At 38.2% G+C, this 19,210-nt stretch overlaps 1 protein-coding gene across 4 annotated transcripts in view; it reads right to left on the bottom strand.

Annotated features, from left to right (window-relative positions):
* Positions 1-19,210, bottom strand: part of CTNNA3 (catenin alpha 3) — a 536,681-nt gene that overhangs the window by 88,633 nt on the left and 428,838 nt on the right. For all 4 annotated transcript variants that reach the window (XM_086467518.1, XM_086467519.1, XM_086467521.1 and 1 more), the window contains one exon: positions 9,508-9,659. In XM_086467518.1, the coding sequence (XP_086323644.1) occupies positions 9,508-9,659 (152 nt within the window). The remainder of the gene's footprint in view (positions 1-9,507; positions 9,660-19,210) is intronic.

Below are 19,210 nucleotides of genomic sequence, written 5' to 3' on the forward strand. Positions count from 1 at the left end.
TATACTGTAATGGATACGGTATGGCTACAGATGGATAAAGCCTTTTTTTTTTTCCTTTTCTTTCTCTTTTAAAAACCAACACAACATCTTTCCCATTAGCTGACACTTTACAAACTGGAAACTTAAGGCAGATTTTTAAAAATTACATTGTTAAGTGGAAAAGGAATAAAAAAGAAGATGGGTCATATAGTCATGTGCTTAATGTATACAAGCAGGCATAAACACAGCAAACAACAGTAAGAAGTATTATAGTTAGTTGCATGCAACATAGCAAGCATCTTGCTTTTATAAATAAAATTTAGCACACACTACTGCTTTGTTTGCCCCATCAATTCTTCATTCCTGCCTTAACACTAATATATAAAAGAAAAACCAGACAGTGAAGTCACACTTGGCTTGACAGGGCCCTGGATAACACTCTGCTTTCAATAGGCAGTGCAACCAGATGATCTCTTGAGGTTCCTTCCTTCTGTGATCCTCTATGTATGTATCTCTTCTCTCTTTCCCCTCACTGACAAGAGTGTGAGATGAGTAAAAGGTGTAACAGTGAAAAGTAAGGTTTGGTTCAAAAGACACTGCAGTATTTTTGGTTTAGAAAGAAGGCTCAGTTAAGCATAATTTGGACAAAAAGAGTAATAGTGAATACTATTAAAAGAATTTCAAATAATGAAAAAAAGTAATAAATGTTAACATACAGTAACTACAGGTTTGAATGTGGTACTATCCAAGCGGTGACTTCCTGGCACTCCTTTTAAGTACTTACTTCCATTTAGTCATATCTAGAGTCACCTGGATGGCATGTGAGAGCTGCTGCAGGGGAAAGAAAATTTTCATTGTCAGACCTGTACACAAGATGTAGCCTGATAACACCATGGGCTTTCTCATGTGCTTCTACATGCAATTAGAGAAAGGGTCTACTCCTCCAACACATACGTAAAACAGGAACATTCCAGATATTCTCGCTCAAAAGGGGGCATCTGCTTTTGTCATCCTACACTACAGGATGATTTGTCTGCATAGAAATAATATAGTACATAGGTGTAAAAGGACAATTTTGGAATTGCACATATGGGAATGAACCACTATTAATTCTATACGTAAAAAGAACCCAGAATATAAAATCAGAAATCTCCCTGTAGAAACTGAGTGAATGACCAGAGCATGGGAGTGGGGACAGCAGTCAGAAGGATGTGCAATGAACCTAAAAGTTAAAACTTTGAAAGTGCAGGAATGTAGAAACACAGAAGCCACATAGTTTCTCTTATCTTTTGTTAAAAAAAAAAAAAAAAAAAATAAAAAAAATCTATAATTTCCAACTATCCTGCTGACTCTAATTCAAAGGTTTAAGCAGAGGGGACCTGAAGATGTGGGAGAAGGGCCATCCCTCCTTGGGTGAAATAATAATGTATCTGTGCTTTGGCTTCCACTGCCATGTTCGAGATTAAAAGGGTGAATGTCCACTTTTTCCTCTTCTGTCTCCCTCCCTCTACCTGAGATGTGAACACACCATCTGCTTTTTAAATGAATCTGTTTTTCTACTAACAAAGTATTAATTTTTTTGTAGAAACACCTCAACTGTTAAGAACAGATACTTGTTATGGCAACTGTGGCAACTCCAAACTCTAAAGATATTTCTTAGGGAAACAACCTGCCCACATGGTCAAGAAAACAGGATGCAACTTTCAAGGAAAATGAGAGCGTGGGTTTTATTTACAGATAAACTGCTGAGTGGCTTTTTGCTCTATAAAGCAACAAACCCAGCAACACTATTACACAGAAAATCAGAACAGCCATCTGATTTGTTGAAGAAATTCAAGACATTAAACTAATGAAATTGGCAGAAAAATCAGACCTTTGAGAGTTTGTTATATGGTACATAAACATGAAATACACACAAAATTGTATGTGTAGTTGTTTGCCAGAAAACAGAAATCAGCTTTATTTATCTGAGAACACAAAGTGACCTGGTACTAAACGGAGATCAGCATTTAAAAACATGTCAGCATGTTAAATTGAAAGGTACACAGACTGTGTCCCACAACTGTTGCAGTACAGAGCATTTTGGTAAGACATCTGCAAGGTAGAGTCATAATAACTGAGTTTATGATACTAATACAGATGTAAATACAAAGAAGTAAGTATTGCTACTATATGAGATCACTTTCCAGATATACTGTGGGCTAAAGAACATTGACATTTTTGAAAAATACACATGCAGATGAATTAAATATGAAATGTAACCTATGTGGGATAGCGCTTTGAGTTAAGTTTTCCCCATAATGGTACCTCAAGGTTGGTGATTCTAAAAAGCCAAGTAATAAGGCAGGGACAAATAGCTGCCAGAAGCTTTTGCTTGCAAGTATCTCTATTTTGATCATGGCACTAAACAGTTTTACCCACCTCTCACTCTTTCTGCAGCACAAACATACCCTTCCCCAGTAATACATGTTATGTGACTCGGGATAAAAACCTGAAAAAGGAACAGGTGTCCAACTATCCTTACCAGATGACAGGCACCACTTCTATGCTCTTTTTTAAAGGGTATCAGATACTATATCCTTTTTCAGTCATTGTATTTAGATGTATCAGGTTTTGGATGATAAGACTGATAGAATAAGCAAGGAAAGCATCATTTGAAGAAGGCAGAGCATGGAAACCTCTGCTTGGTTAACACCCAGTATAGAGAATATTTCTTCCTGAATAAGAAGGAAAGAAAACCTTCTCCTGGTTAAAAAAAAGATGACAATGTAACAAGTACTAACAATGTTTATACCAGAAGCCTGTGCATAAGGGAGCACAACTGAAAATACACCAGAGTTCCTGCTTTCTGCCAGGGAAGTTGACAAGGAGCTGAAGGAAGGAAAGGTCAGCTCTGACCTACTTAGGTCAGAAATGGCAAGAAAGCAATGAGAGGTGCAGGTCCAACTGGCTTGCTAACTACCACTGCAGAAGTTCTTCCTCTTGTGCAAATGGTGTACGATAGAAAAATGAAGTAAAAGGTATTTAACAAACTTCCCAATATATATATATTTGTAATGAGATTGCATCACTCAAATTTCAGACCAACAACAATGAAGTTTACCAAGACCACATAAATTATTCTTTGTCTTTCCTCCCCATGAGGTCTCAGGGCTCTCTTGGAAAAACAAACACTAAGACTGCAGTAAATGTCTTTTTTCTCAAACACTTCCCTGCTTTGCTTTGTTTTCTCTAGCTTTTAAATAGAGGTTCAATTCATGTGTGCTATTGCTTGCATCTGACAGGATCTAATTCATTCTTACTGCAGAAGCAAAAACAGGTAGAAAACTGAGCACGCATAGGATAATTCTGTCATTAATAAAAGCAAAGGTAGAATTTAAACTAATGCTTATTAACTGGCTGAAAGAGAAACAGGATGATAGGAAGGTTTTCACCATTTGCTATCCTCCTTTCCAAGAAGTCCATGTTTCCATGTACTGAAAATTTCTCTAACTGCTGGATACAAGAGATCAAAATCTGTTGTGATGTCTCTTGTTGAGAGAAATCAAGTGTGTTGAAGAGCTCACAAGCTCTGTTATGGATGAACACTCACATTTCTTTTAAACAGGATTAAAAGCTACCCAGAATTTGCAATCAACAAAAGGAGAATAAAGGAACCCATTCCAAGCATATTTTGAGGTAGCAAAAACATTTTTAAAAGGATCATGCTGTAGACACCTGAATGTGTAGATAAACTGAGTTCGATTTTACAAAGGAAATTAAAACCCACAGTAAAAGACTATCAGCTAAAGAAATAGGAAGATAAGGAATGGAATAGGGATGAAGGGAGGACCTAGCTGAAATTAAACTATCTGGGTACGACAGAAAACCAGTTTTCAGGGGGACCAGAGGTGGAGATCATGTACCACATGGTGGAGAGAAGGCTGCTCAACGGTAAGAAAGGCACAATCTGCAAATGAAACACTCAAAAAGCTTAACACCATAAACTCTGAGGGAACCTGTAGTCTCCATGTCATAATTCTGGAAGAAACAGAACATGGAATAAAAAATACCTTCTGCTGAATGTGTAAGAAATGCATCAAAATTATGCATAGTATCAGATAAGAACTACAATCTCAATATAAATTTTTCATCTCTCATAAAATCAGGGAACACAGGTTCCTCATTCACGGCTTCCATGAACACAGAGTATATGAACGTTTTCCTCTCTTTTTCCTCTCTAGAAAACTCATAGCAGTTCACTTGTTTATCCTCCAGCAAAAACAAAGAATTCCATGAAACTCTGACATGGTGAATTCTTTTCCACTGTTCTTGGTGTATTTCTGTTAGGATGACTTTACTAAGTGCTTCAGCTATCAGCACTTATTATTCATTTGCAGTCATTACCACTTTCCACTGTGTTTAATATCCTAATGGGATATTATTAGCTGTTACTTCAATCCAGCTGTCTCATATTCTTCAACAAACTACACTTTCATATAGAAGCTCCTTTTTTTAAAAAAAAAAGTTCTAGCATCAGTCTTAACATTATGCAACATTTAATAAACATTGTCTCAAAAGCTGTCAACCTGTGTCCTTTGACTTCACGTCTTTAATTCTATCTTAATCTATTTCCATAACAGCAATATTCTGATTAAAACACTATCCAGATAATGCCCAAATGTTCTGTGCAAAATCAAGCTCCCAAAGCCTCTACAATTGAACAAAAATCAGATGCTTCAAGAGTCAAACAACAACTGAGGAATGTGGACACTAATAAGCATGTGCAACTGCATGCCCTGGATCAAGTATCTGATGATTTCAAATCAACAGCTACCACTGGATGAAATAATCCTAGCAAGTGAAACAGTGAAAAGTACCTTAAGGAAAACATCCTGCAGTTCCAGATGCATTTCTATTACAGCTCATCAGAGCAGCACACCTTCCACTATTTAGTTGCTCTCAAGTGTTACCTTATATCTGCAGGACTGGAATGTTTTATACATGTATAGTTAAGCTTGGACACTGAAAAGCCTATCTGATGATCTGCATTAACAACACTATCTGGCAGCATTTTACAGTTAGGAACGCTATTTTTGAAAACATTATCTCTATGTAATTATATGCTTGAAATGCTTCCTGAGGAACTGATCTGGAGAGTTTCTGCTTTTACTTTGATATTGAAAAATTGTCCCCTGTGAATCAGTGTCCTTGTTCATTTACACTTCTCAATTATATTTCTTTCCCTGATTCAGTTTTGCAATCCCCTGTAATCAGCAACGCCTTGCTCTTTCGCACTCTATCAAGTAAGCTGACCGCAGAACACTTTTATTTCCTCACCTTGGCTGCTGTGGTAAGAGCATACATCTGAATAACCATCAGATTTACTAAAGCTTCCTACAGACCGACTGAAATGAAACTGGCATTGTCCGGAATATATATAATTAGGAATACAAATACGTATTTACTCAAAAAATTAATACAAGGATTTGCTCAGCACTCTCTCTATGCTGGCAGTCAGCATCTCTTAGGGACGGTGGACTAGCTGACTATCATTTTGCCAAACCTCAAAAAAACCTTCTCATGACAGTGTCCAAATAATGGTATTCATTAAGTAGAAAGCTGCACATGTCCTTTTTAATGAATTACTTTTTTTTAATCTCCTGAGCGTTTGTTAGGATTCTGCAATTGCTGGGCTATGTTGGAATACATTCAAGTGCAGTTGAATGCACTTCAAACCACATTGATTTCTAAGGCAAACGCACATTGTTTAGGATAATGGGAGGTTCAGTACAGGTGGAGGCAGGCTCTTATCCCATTGGTCGTAACTTCAATTCAGAGGAGGAGGAGGAGTATCTGTTCTTTGCTACCCACAGCTTCAGGTACAGCCAATGAGGTAATTACTGATACTTCGTTTTTTCTAGACTTGTCAAATTGCACTTGGAAAGCAGAAGTTGAAGGAGGCACTGTTAGAAATCAATAAATTAATACTGTCCGTTTAGGTGTTGTGCAATGACTTGCAATTTTACAGATGCACTATGCACTTACATAGTACAGTTACAGACTGCACTTAATATGCATTATGCATCCGTACAGTCTCTTCATATCGAAGTATTCTCCCCTCGTGCTTCAGAAGAAGTACAGGGGATACAATATATTTTTCTTTTTTGAGTGACTGTCCACATACATACATGCACCCACAGAGGACCGTAAGAATATACACTCAAGAGTTTCCTGCAGAGCAGTGTCTGTGTCTTCATAGAGACTGACTGAAGCTTTGTTAAACTCCTCAGTGCATTTCCCCCAAACAGAAAACTCCATAAAGGAATAGTCAGTCATGATCATCTGGAGTTCAAACCCAAGAAGACTGGACATATAGAAGATTCAGATCTTACTGAGGAACAGATAGAAAAAACTTTGCAATCTTAAAAAAAACAAGAGTCCTCAAGTCATTAAGGGACAGCAGGATGAGCAATGCAGGTAATTAAATGAAGCTTAAAAAGTTAGATATCCTAACCAAAACTCTTTGCCTATGATCATTAAAACAGGAATTGATGAGAAGACCTTAATGAGGATCACCCTCAATCTGGTTCACTTTGCCAGATAAATCCAACTCACATAAACTAGTCCTGCTATAGGTAAGAATCTTCTACAAAGTAGAGGAACGGAGCCAGGGGGTACAAACCTATGAAGTGAGGCATCTTGAACCTAGGACATGAACAGCATTAGAAATTAAGGAGGGGTAGAGTCCAGAAAACTTTCACTGACAAAGACTGTTATATCAAAACTGCTTCTCTATCCTGGCATTTGGCTTTCCCTTAGTAGGTCTCATAGAAGTAAAGGGGACAGAGTAAAACAATACAATGACCTCCTAGTGTCCCAGTCACTTGGGAAGTTGTCTAGCCTGCAAGTAAAAGGTCTGATGCTTTCTTCTTTGTGTCTGAGGCACGGAGCTTCACCCTAGAAATACTTCCAGTCCTAGCAGGACTGGAATTGAACCCATCAAGTAACATCCGCATACTGCTAACATCATTCACCGTCTAACCACATGAAGTAGCTGAGATCACCTACCAGGATACTTAAAAGTGTGCAAGAGGCAAACTTTGAATCTGCTCTTGATTCACTTCTGAAGACTGTCTGCTCCCTTACAGAGGAAAGGATGGCATTCAAAACTCCACTAACATAACATATTGCAATAGCAGTGTCACTCATCACATAAAATGTCATTTTCCTGAAAGGTACTTGCCTCTCCTCTTTGATCCTGAAATCTTCTGTTGTAAAACTCCCTTTTCCAGAGGTGTACAGAAAAAAACCCAACTTTTATAATTCCCTAATTAGAAGAGAAATTACATTCTTTACAGTATAAAGTGAGAACACATCACCAAAACAGCCTTTTTGAGCAGAAATAGTTCCAGCTTGGACTCCTCTCAAAATGTACAAAGTTTAAAGGAGCAGTAAAAGGAGATGTTGGTTTCATCTTTGTAGATGTGCCTGCTGCTGTGGGATCTGTAAATGGTATCTGATCAAGGCAGGAAGTAAACATCTGGAAGATGCTGTAAGAGCAGAAGCCTACTCGAGAGTACCAGTGACAGGCACAAACAGAAGGCAAGCAGACACAGGAAGGTTCCTTGAGTAACATGTGGCAGAAGCTGAATATAATTCAAATACGATTAGGAAACTTCTAAATCTGATAAGAAACAAAATAATTTTAAAATGTTGCAGGGACTGAAAATTTGCAAAACAGTAATAAAATTTTTTCAGGCAATTGCAATGAAATTAGATGGTACTAGTTGCATCCTGCATCATGTAGTTAGGCGCTGAACAAGACAAGCAGACCAGGCTTTAGTGAGCCCTCCAGATAAAGCATATCATTATCTAATTTTTTTATGCCTGGCTACATGCACAACACCAGATTAAAAAAACCTTACAATCACTTCAAGACAGAATCATTGCAGACTTACTTGCTGGCAACCAATCAAAAATCACTGTAGATGAAATGAACAAATAACAAACCATACAACAGAGTTTCAGGATCTCTCTTCAGTGTATAAATGATTTCATAACTGACAACTGCAGTAAGGACGAAACATTTTAAAGATTTCGCACATTTGAATTCCTACTGAAACTGTTTAACTTCCACACCGCAATATGTTAAGACTCACTAGTATTTTCCGTATTAGAATCACAAAATCACAGAATGGTTTGGGTTGGAAGGGACCTTTAAAGGCCATCTAGCCCAACACCCCGGCAGTGAGCAGGGACATTTTTAGCTACATGAGGTTGCTCGGAGCCCTGTCCAAGCTCTCCTTAAACGTGTCCAGGCATGGGGCTTCCACCACCTGTCTGGGCAGCCTGTTCCAGTGTTTCACCACCCTCATTGTAAAACAATTTTTTCCTCACCTCTAGTCTGAATCTGCCCTCTTTTAGTTTAAAACTACTATCCCTTGTCCTATCATGAGAGGCCCTACTAAAAAGTGTGTCCCCATCTTTCTTATAAGACCCCTTTAAGCATTGAAAGGCCGCTATAAGGTCTCCCCAAAGCCTTCTCTTCTCCAGGCTGAACAACCCCAACTCTCTCAGCATGTCCTCACAGGGAAGGTGCTCCAGCTCCATGATCATCTTCATGGCCCTCCTCTGCACCTGCTCCAACAGATCCATGTCTGTCATGTGCTAAGGACTCCAGAGCTGGACACAGTACTCCAGGTAGGGTCCCACCAGAGCAAACTAGAGGAGCAGAATCATCTCCCGTGACCTGCTGGCCACACTACCCTATAATATATTTTTACTTTTTAAAGAAAAGATAAACGTGTTTCTTACTTTCTTCTCAACTGAAAAGACAATGCAGAAGACAACCTTCCTTTGAAAAATTTATCTACATTTTTATTAACATTTAATTTTACTTAAAAACAAAATAGCTGATCATACAGATATTACATCTCAGATGTGATATCATTTGAAATGGAAATTGCAGACTAAAGATATTTGGGTGAAATTTTATACCTGACAAAATTCTGTTTCAAATTTTAAAAATAGGCTGTTCTGAAGTATTTTCTTGAACTTCAGGAAAAACGCTAGGGTAAGTACATTGATTGTGATTGTTTAAGATTGACAGAAACCAGGCTGTTAAGTCTTCTGGTGTCAAGCTGACAAAACTCCAAAAAGAGATTATCAGGATCACCTGAATATACTCCCAGTTCCTACATTCCACTAAATAAGGTCAAGGTTAAAGAGCTACAAGCAGATTTGGGTTTGTAGTCACAAGCTGATCATTTATGAACTGAATGAAGATCTTTATCAACAAAACATAAATAAATATTTTTGAAGAACACATTTTTATGCAACGCTCTTATCTTGTACTCAACACAATTCTAGCTTTCTTGAGTTATAAACACATGTGTTTCACTGTAATCCAAATTTACCATATCAGTTCAATCTGGATATAAGCTTAGGGGTATTGTTCACATACACAATTCTAAATTCTCCTGAAAATGCCCTGATGTCCTGAACTATCTTAGAAATGAATATCAAGTAAACAAACAAAAAACTTACCCGAATCATCATGACTGCACATCTGATATTATGAATTGTATCATATACTTTCTTAGAAATGTCCACAAACTGGTTATCATCAAACAGATGCACTGTGTTCTTGCTTAAGCTCTCCAATGCAATATTTACTTGACTAATAAACTCTGGAATCACTATTTAAAAAAGAAAAGACAAACAAAATCCAGTAAGCATAAAAAGGGTAAACCATGTGATTTTTCTTCTGACAAACTGCCTCACATTGATTAGAACTTTATTTTTAAAATGCATTCTAGTAATGGCATGATTAGTTTTAAGTGGGAACACATTTGTAATTTTTATCACAGTGATAAAAGTGCATGTAAGCTGTGGATGGCTACACAGTACAACAAGAAGAAAGCTTTAAAACAGAGATCAGGGAAGCAGCTGTAAAAACTTGCCAGTGATTTCAATAGTACTTTTACCCAAAGATTCAGGATGAATAACCTGGCTCAAAGCTGAACTACTATTCAATAGACTCCTACTATTTCAGAATCTGCTTTCAGTCTGAATGGACACAAAACTACCAAAAGATGGATGCTTATTCTCCAAAGTTGGAAGTCCCACAATTGTAGCCTGGACTTACCAAGGCAGTTTATTTTATTTGATTGAATCAAACAAATTCTAAGTTTAGAGTCAGTTTGATATTAACTTCTGCTTTACCCAGAACATCCCAGGAATTTTCTCCTGGTGCTCCACAGCCTTATTTTGCAGGGTGACCTGGTACCACTATATCTCCCTTTATCCTTCATATGAAATCAAAGCAAAGGAAACCCAACATAGAGAATATAGAAGGAAGAGAGAATGCAGTCAGAAAATCCATTGTACGCAGAAGGACCTCAGACAAGTACAGATCAAACTCATTTGCAACAACTCATTTCCTATCACTCGGAGACTGAAAACGTAGAAAAAAATGGAAAATAAGCAATAGAACTCAACTTCTGTAATATTCAGTATGAGTAGCATATACCTTGTGGAACGGAAGGTTTTTTCAGGCAATGAGTTGGTTTCAAATAGAAGTATTTGCTAGGACAAAGGTTGGACTCTATGATCTTGAAGGTCTCTTCCAATCAAAACTGTTCTATGATTCTAGAATATGCTTTCCATTCCGCCCTCCACAATTACACACTGTGTAATTCATAAATTCATACCACATAAAAGCAACTCTACCAATACCTTAAATATGAATCATTTCAGGCAAATTTTCATAGAACCGTAAGGTTGGAAAAGACATCTTAAGATCATCAAGTCCAACTGTCAACCCAACACCACCATGCCCACTAAACCATACCCTGAAGTGCCACATCTACACGTTTTTCAAATACCTCCAGGGATGGTGACTCCACCACTTCCTTGGGCAGCCTGTCCCAATGTTTGACCACTCCTTCAGTAAAGAAATTTTTCCTAACATCCAATCTAAACCTCCTCTGGGCACAACTTGAGGCCATCTCCTCTCATCCTATCAAATTTTGAAGCAGGTAATAAATTTTTAGGCAGACAAAGCTTCAGCTGAAGTCAACAGCACTTCTGAATTAGAAAACCTGGCAACATATACTTTAAACATTAGGAAGATGCCACAATAATGCTTTAACCCCTAACTTTACATGGAGAAACGCACACAACCCATTTAAATTCACTCTTAAATTACAGTAACTTTACTGTCTTCAAGCTCAGCTGTTTCTCTCTAGAGTGAAGAACAGTTACTTCACGTGTCAGTTCTCAGAAACAACGAAATTCAGTGGCAGTGGGAAGGTCTCCACAAGCATGAGACAAGTAGATGCCATTTAATTTGAAAAATAGGATATTTAAAAATCCTTGCTTCCCTCCAGATTATCACTTGAATTACCCTTGCCTTCTGAAAAGGTCAGTGGGAAGAATAGATTTCTTAAATGTTATGGAAAAAACACAAGGTATGGCTTTCATTAGCAAACAAATGGAATAATTAGGGAGAACAAGAATCTATTTATTTTAGTGCTTTTTGAAATGAGTTTTTTTCCAAAGAAACACAAATACACAATTTAAGAACATTAAATCTTTTTTTTTCTGTTAAACAAAGATCTCTGCCACTAGATTATCAAAATAATTTCAACTGTGGCAATTTTGAACTGAACAGTCACCTACTACGTTTACATAAAATTAACCGTTCAGCTCTTCGTATCCGTTATAAAAACGCTGCAAAGGAGAAAGTAAGATGTTTCCAGGAATTCAAGATTTCCATTGGTATAGTCAAAATCATCAGGTGTTTTTCAGAGCCTCCTACATCCTCACTTCTCAGCTGGCTGTATTTCATATACTTTCCCTTGCAGTATTGTAAAGCACAGACTCCCTGCTTACCAGAAGAATTTTCAGTGGCTGCTGACTGCCTACAGGCCTCTTCTTCTACAGGACAGGCTATTTCTTCTCAGTTACCTATTCAGGCGCCATGCTGCACTCCATCTTTATTCCATATGCTTATTAATGGCCTTTCTACAGCTCCTTCCAAGGCCAGACTCATTATCACCGTGTATTTGTTTGTCTGAATGAACACATCACCTACGAAAAAGGATTTTACACAAATACGTACACTGTAGCTCATACGCTACTGGTGGATTCAGTGTTAAACCACATGCTGCACTTGATGATAGAAATATGATCTCAGTGGCTTCCCTTTGATAACATTTTTAAGATGTTTGCTTTTCATCAGTACCATTTTTATACATAAGGCAAAACACAAGACTAAACTGTAACTCTAAAATATGTACATAATCTGCTAATAAAGTGTAAAAATACACTTGGGCTATTATAAGGTTATCAAACAGTTCTTATTATTTGTTCACATACCCTGTATCTGATTGAGTAATTCCCTCAAATCCAAGACTCCTTTCTTGATTGCATGTGATTTATTTAATTTTTGAGTTCCCAACCAAATAACTTAAAAAGGTTTTTGGCAGATACACAAGTTCTTATCCATGGATCACTGGCATCAAAAATACTTTACTTCAAATACCCTCAAATGGTTCAGGCATTGTTCTGAAACACTGCATTAAGTGGACTAGAAATACGCTAATAATGTGGATCTTTGCTGTATTCTGCTTTATTTTTCTAGGCAGCCTAAATATAGAGGAGAAGTGGATGCAGGTAAAAATAGGTTAGATAAGATTGATTTTTTCAGTCTTACAAAAGCAAAGAAAAATTAAATGAGAAAAGTATTAATATTTAAAAAAATCTTGTAAAACATTTTTGAACAAAACGTTACACTTTACATTTGAATTTTTGCTATTTTCTTTTTCTCAATGAGAATTATGAGCGCATTTCAACATAAACATCTGTAAACCTGCCTTTCCTGATGGGGAAGGTGTGGGAAGAAGGAGGATGTTTTGGGCAGTACCAATACTGCTTATTATCATAATGTTGGAAGTCCCCAAACTAATTTACAGATTTCACGTCACCAAAAACACATTCTGCACTCTTCTTGAAATTAAGCTCATTTATTTTAAAATTCATCATGTCTTCCCTAATTCCTCTTGTTTTAAATAAACAATATTATGTCTTTCCTTGTAGGTTATGTCATCCTAAACCCCTAAGAATTTTTGCTTGATTTTGTCATCTTCAAAAAAAACCAACTACTGAATCCTGTTTGTGGTTTAATAACTGTCATGGCCCAGCTCTTAATTCAGAGGTTATCACATCTACATGCCACAATAGCATTAGGTAATACAGAAAAGTAAACTTCACTAACCACTTCAGCGACCCTGTACCTACTATTTTTAATTACAAAACCATCAGGACAACACGTTTTCAACCTTGCAGAAGGTCAGTGACAACAGGTGAAAACATGAGCCATTTAATGAAGCTGTGTTAAGTGATTAACATCACCATCACCAGTGATCAAGGCAGCTTGATATCAAAAAAGCAACAGTCCCCACATCGAAAATGTCCACAGACATGCAACACTCACCTAAAGAATACCTTAACAAAATGAATATAATTGACATGACCTCCTAGAACTGACCAAAATATAATTACTTCTTCCCCTCCCCCCAAAAAATGCTCATGGTTTTTAATTGGAGAAAAAAATAAGAGAAACCCAACAAAAATCTTGTTCATTTATTTGACATAGGGGAGAAAAAAAACCCAAGAAACATCTTCGTAAAAAATGAGAACACAGATTACTTATTTTTCATCATTTTTATACTCAAGTACCAAAAATAAGACTATTTGGTACTCTGCCGTCTCTGCAGGACAATCCCCAGGTCCCATCCCTTGTGCTTATGTTGGAAAATAAGCAGGCAGCGTATCGGCAGGGTACGGTTCTCCCTCTCAGTTCCTCTCAACTTAGAATGCCACAGTTTCTCAAGGATGTCAAGGAGGAGCAGATGTGGTAGGTTACTGAATGCGCATACACACAATTTATTTCAAGAAATAGAATTTGCGGTAAATAACTAATCTTTCACCTTCAATGTTTGTTTACTTGTATAAAACACTGGGAGCAACTTACTGTATGGCATAAATAGACTGGGAAAAGGTTCAGGAGCTCCCACTAGAATGAAGGAAGAAGGCAGCTTTGAAATGGAAATGAAAACAACAGTGCCCAGATGAATGAATGAAGGTCTCTGTGTCACCTACAGATCCCAACTACAGGTGGACTCTGCAATACTGCCACAGCTATTAATTAAACTTAATTTCAATGACCTTTCAACAAAGGAGAAGACTCTTTGTTGGGCAGTCAGCCATCCAGAGACATTTGTGCTCAAATAAAAGAGCTGCAGGAGTGTTTGGTAGAAGATATGAAAGCATGCGCAGCCTTCTTAAAAAGTTTGTCTTGTCAATATACAAAATATAGAATACCCAGACTGAATAAGAAGTTTCAGCTAACAAAGCACAATAAAAATCACATGAAGGTTAATACCTAAACTGAACCTCTAATATCAAAGTGAGTAGAGACTGCAGGAGAACTTAATGAGAATGGCATAAGGAGGATCTGTTATAAGAATGGGCATCTCCACTTTCCACAGGTAGTTGAAGTAATTGCTATGAAAAAGACAATTTAAAAAAAAGAAAAATATGGGCAAGACTGAGTGGAAGAATAGTTTTCCTCCTGAAGATAATAAAAGCCGGGTCAGTTACAACAGATTAATTAGTATTCTAACAGGAGGAAAAAGCCCCATGAGAACTTTCAAAAGCCCACCAGAAGACGGATTCTAAAGAAGTAAGCAAAAGCCAAAAGCATGGTCATGTAATGCCTAAAAAGATGCTGAATGAACCTAATATGAAACTAGCATGTCTGGGTTTTTTTCAGAGCACAGATATAAACCAGATTTGCAGGTAGGAAAGTTAAGAGATGAATGCAACCTAGACCTGTGCCAAGCCATGTGTTTCAACCCCTAAGCCTAATACGTTCTTTAAGCACACTATGTCTGTCTATTAATTAAACTCCAAGCAGGAAAGAAGACCCCCACTAAAACCTTGAAAACCAATCACCATTTAGGCAGTCAAGATGTTAAAATCCCAGAGGCTCAGGTCTTGATAGTGACCCTGGTTTGTTGCAAGAAGACGTGAAATCCCAGGAAGAGCTACAGGTCTCCAAGCCAAGAGACGCAGCAAGTCCCGACACCAAAACCGCCTGCCTAATGCTGTAGCTCAAAAATGCAGTCTTCTGTCATCCAGAAAATATGTCTTGACAAAGAAAAAATAGAAGGTAATTAATATATTACCATTCTTAACCACAGGGCTATAAGTGCATCTGACAACAACCCCTGGAAAAGACTTACTTCAGAAAAAAATCCCACATTTCTATTTAAAACAGCTGTCCCATGTTCTTTATTTTGTTATTTACTGTTTAAATTCTCTTCAACTGAACAATTTACATTTCTATCCAAAATGTTCTCTAAACTAAAACAAGTTTTTCCCAGAAGAGCACTGACTTTTACTCAATTGCTGGACCGCATTAGAATATTTTTTCATAGCCCATACAATAAATCCACTTATCATTGACTCTGATCCCGTTTTTAAAATATGCATTCTATACTAGTTTCTGAGCACCACACCTAATGATATGAAATACGTTGGTTTTATATGAAATCAAGTTATCACAGAGCAAATTACCTAGCATCCTCCTAACATTTAATCATGTTCTTGGCTCATCAACTTCTTCCCTAGCTTAGGTATTTTTATCATTATAAGGAAAACTCAAGGCATTTTGAACAACAGAAGACAGGCAGAACTTTAAAAAAAGTTGTATCGCTTCATGAAATACACTGAAAAACTGAACCAAGTTTTGCACTACTCTACCTTACAAAGATAGAACTCTACTGAACTTTGAGAACCTGATCTAAAATCTACCATACCATAGGGGGTTCTTCGCTTTGATCTCAGTAGGTCTGGGATCACACTGGGATGGATATGGCCTTTAATTAGACCCTGTATGTTGCAACATGTTAACTCATGCTTCCCTAAATAAAGGAACTATATCCATCAAGTCTGAAACTCCCCTCCTTTTCTAAGAGTAAAAATTTATTTCCACTTCAGAGAAATATACCATTGATGCTTTTAAGTTCTGTGGGTAAAAATTATCAGGAGCTGTTGATTATGAAATTCTATCCTCCTAACAGACAGCTAATAAGTGACATTTTTTTTTAACACTCTTCTGATTCTCTTAGTTAAAAGGAAGAATCCTGTTGTGGTTTGAGCATACCCAGCTGGCCACAAAAGCACCACACAGCCACTCGCTCACCCCTACCATGTCCCCTGAGGGTCAGGGAGAAGAAAACACAACCAAAAAGGCTTGAGGGTCGAGAGAAAGGACAAGGAGAGCTCACTCACCAATTATGCTCACGGGCAAAAGACAGACTCAATTTGGGGATAACAACGTAAATTTAATACAAACAACCACCACCATCAAGGATGAGAGACAGAACGAGACCTTAAATACAACACACCTACCCCCTACCACCCCTCCGGTCTTCCTGGGCTCAGCTCTGCTACCTCTTCCCCCTCTCAGCAGCGCAGGGGGGCAGGGGATGGGGATCACAGTCAGCCTGGCACAAGATGTCTCTGCTGCTCCTTCATCCTCAGAGGTCAAAGAGCCTGAGAGAGGTCCTTGCAGTCCTCCACTGCTCAGTCCCTCTCACGGCAGACAGCCCTCCACCTACTGCTCCAACATGAGTCCTTCCCACAGGGCCACAGCTCCCCACGAACCGCCCCAGCGCGGGTCCCTCCCGGGGCTGCCGCTCTCCCAGCGATGGGCTGCTCCAGCACGGTTGGAGTCACAGTCTGCTTCGGGCCCGGTCCCTGCTCCTCCGGCCCCAGGCCCTCCACGGGCTGCAGGCCAACCTCTGGGCCACTGCTGATCTCCAGGGGCTGCAGAGGCTCAGCCGCCACCCCATCGCAGGCCGCAGGCGAACCTTTGCGCCGGCATAGCTCCCCCTCTCCTTCCTCACTGACCTGGGTGTCCACAGGGCTGTCTCTCTGCCATCCCCCTTCTCTCACCCACTCACCAACACCAACAGATGCAATCAACCACTTCTTTCACTCTTAAATAGTTATTCGCAGAGGCGCCATTGGCCTGGCCTTGGCCAGAGGCAGGTCTGAAATTGGAGGCAGGGGAGCTTCTCGAAGTCTCGCAAGAGTCACTTGTATAGCACCCTCCCCCCACTACCAAAACCCTGCCAGACACCAAACCACCACCAATCCTTGTAAGGAAAAGAGTTGCCATGTACAATTAAATCCTGACACCAGGTAAATTCACTGTTTCTTCTCTGTATGCCTTTTCATTTTCTTCTGCGCTCATCATCATAGCTTGAGTTTAATTTTTGATGTGTTCATCTAATTTTGTTTAGCAGTGTTTAGCACTGACAAAGCCACATAATAAAAGGAATAAATGCCTGAACTCTGCGCTCCTGAGGATGCTTTCCAATACTATATCCTGGAATTGTACAGTATGTCAGACTGAACTAATCTAGAATTCATTCATGGCAATGAAAGATTTGCTTTAAAGATGTCCTCTCAGCAAGAAATTTAGATGAGTCCTCCTCTGCTAGCATAAGCAGAGAATTGTGGCAAGTGGTGTGTATCTCAAGTATTTTATTATCTCCCATAATATGATCACCTAGCATGAAAGTCAGCGTGATGGGTACAGATAGTTTGCGTTCAGAGGATTAAATAGTTTTCCAGTTGCAGGAATTCAGCTAAAATGAAGCACAAGCAAAGTATGGTTGAAAACATTAAAATGACAGCTACGGCTTAAACACAAGGTAATACTGGAGTAAATAAGAAATCTGGTTAATAACTGCACAGTCTTTATTCAGTACTTTCGTATTTCATTTCACTCTTTGTGACCAAAGAATAGCTTGCACTTCTCGTGATTTTAAAAATAGCATTTGCATATTTCTTCTGGAGTGGAATTTAAGAATTTCAGGTAGTAAGAACATTGTACATTTTAGTAACCCAATTTTAGTGCTAAGTATTATGTCTCTTCTTACCGTCATTTCAATCCAAAGTGGTATACAAAGAACTAATAAATAAACCAAATATAAACTGTCTAAGCTAAGGCAACTACGCTGGCCAGGGCACACCATCCAAAATACAAGGGCTGCTTCTGGTAGAAGCTGGAGTAACATCACTCAAGGCATGCTATTTAGAACGGAATAGACTGTTTAACGACAGATGAAGATATCTTCATTAGATGCGTTATAAACACATTAATAATGGACTTACTGCAAAGAAAGATGATTCTGCACTCAGTGCAAAAAGCTGACCTGAATAACAAACAGGTTTTTGAAACTCCAATCACTTCTGACTGTTACAAACCCACATAATACAATGCTAAAACAAAGATCAAGCTGTTTCTAAATGTGATTTCACTATGGCACAGACCCTTAACTTCAAGCCTGTATTTTTGTGATACAATGTTAAATTGGTGACATTTAATTATAACACTGTATCTGATGACTTGCCTGGACACACCTATACATACATACATATGTATATATAAGGAGTACAAGAGCTTTTTGACTGTGTGCATATTTGGTATATTCCTTCTACTTCTTCAAATATTACCATTCATATTTAATCAACTTCTTTATTGTAACAAGCTTACAGGTTAAGCAGGAAAAGCAATTAACATTTTCGGAACTTCTAACACATGAAACACATAGCTCACATTCCTCTGACAATCTCAATTCTAGGCCAACATATGAGAGAAAAGATCTCCAAATAGCCCATTGTGCCCATCCCCCACCCTTGACTATTCTGAGCATAAAAGAACTATAAGTTATTGTTGTGGGATTTAGTATTTCGTGCTCAGTTTTTGCATACTAAAAGTGTAATACAACATGAAGCAGCCAAAGCAGAGGCCTGTTGCACGTAAAAAGAAGTTGCATATTAAAAGCAAGATAGTAGAAGCAAGACATAATTAGTATTTGCTTCTCTCTAACCCAGACATATTCATACTAGAATTGTGAAACCACAAACTGTGTGTAAGCATTTTTGCAACACTGTGTGTAAAAAAATTTCTACATTATATGTGTATGTTTACATATATATTTATATGTAAGCTATGCAGAATGTACGACAGCAGTTTTGTGGTGTTACATCCTTACAGCTAATAAGGGCAAGATTTTTAAGTGTTAACTGACCTGAATATGAGAAATGATTGATAACGAGTGAGACCTAATTGGCAATGTGCATTAATAATGAATGGCAATCTAGT

This window comes from Leptosomus discolor, chromosome 6, assembly GCF_034619465.1.
Source record: "Leptosomus discolor isolate bLepDis1 chromosome 6, bLepDis1.hap2, whole genome shotgun sequence".
In the NCBI taxonomy this organism is placed as follows: domain Eukaryota; kingdom Metazoa; phylum Chordata; class Aves; order Leptosomiformes; family Leptosomidae; genus Leptosomus; species Leptosomus discolor.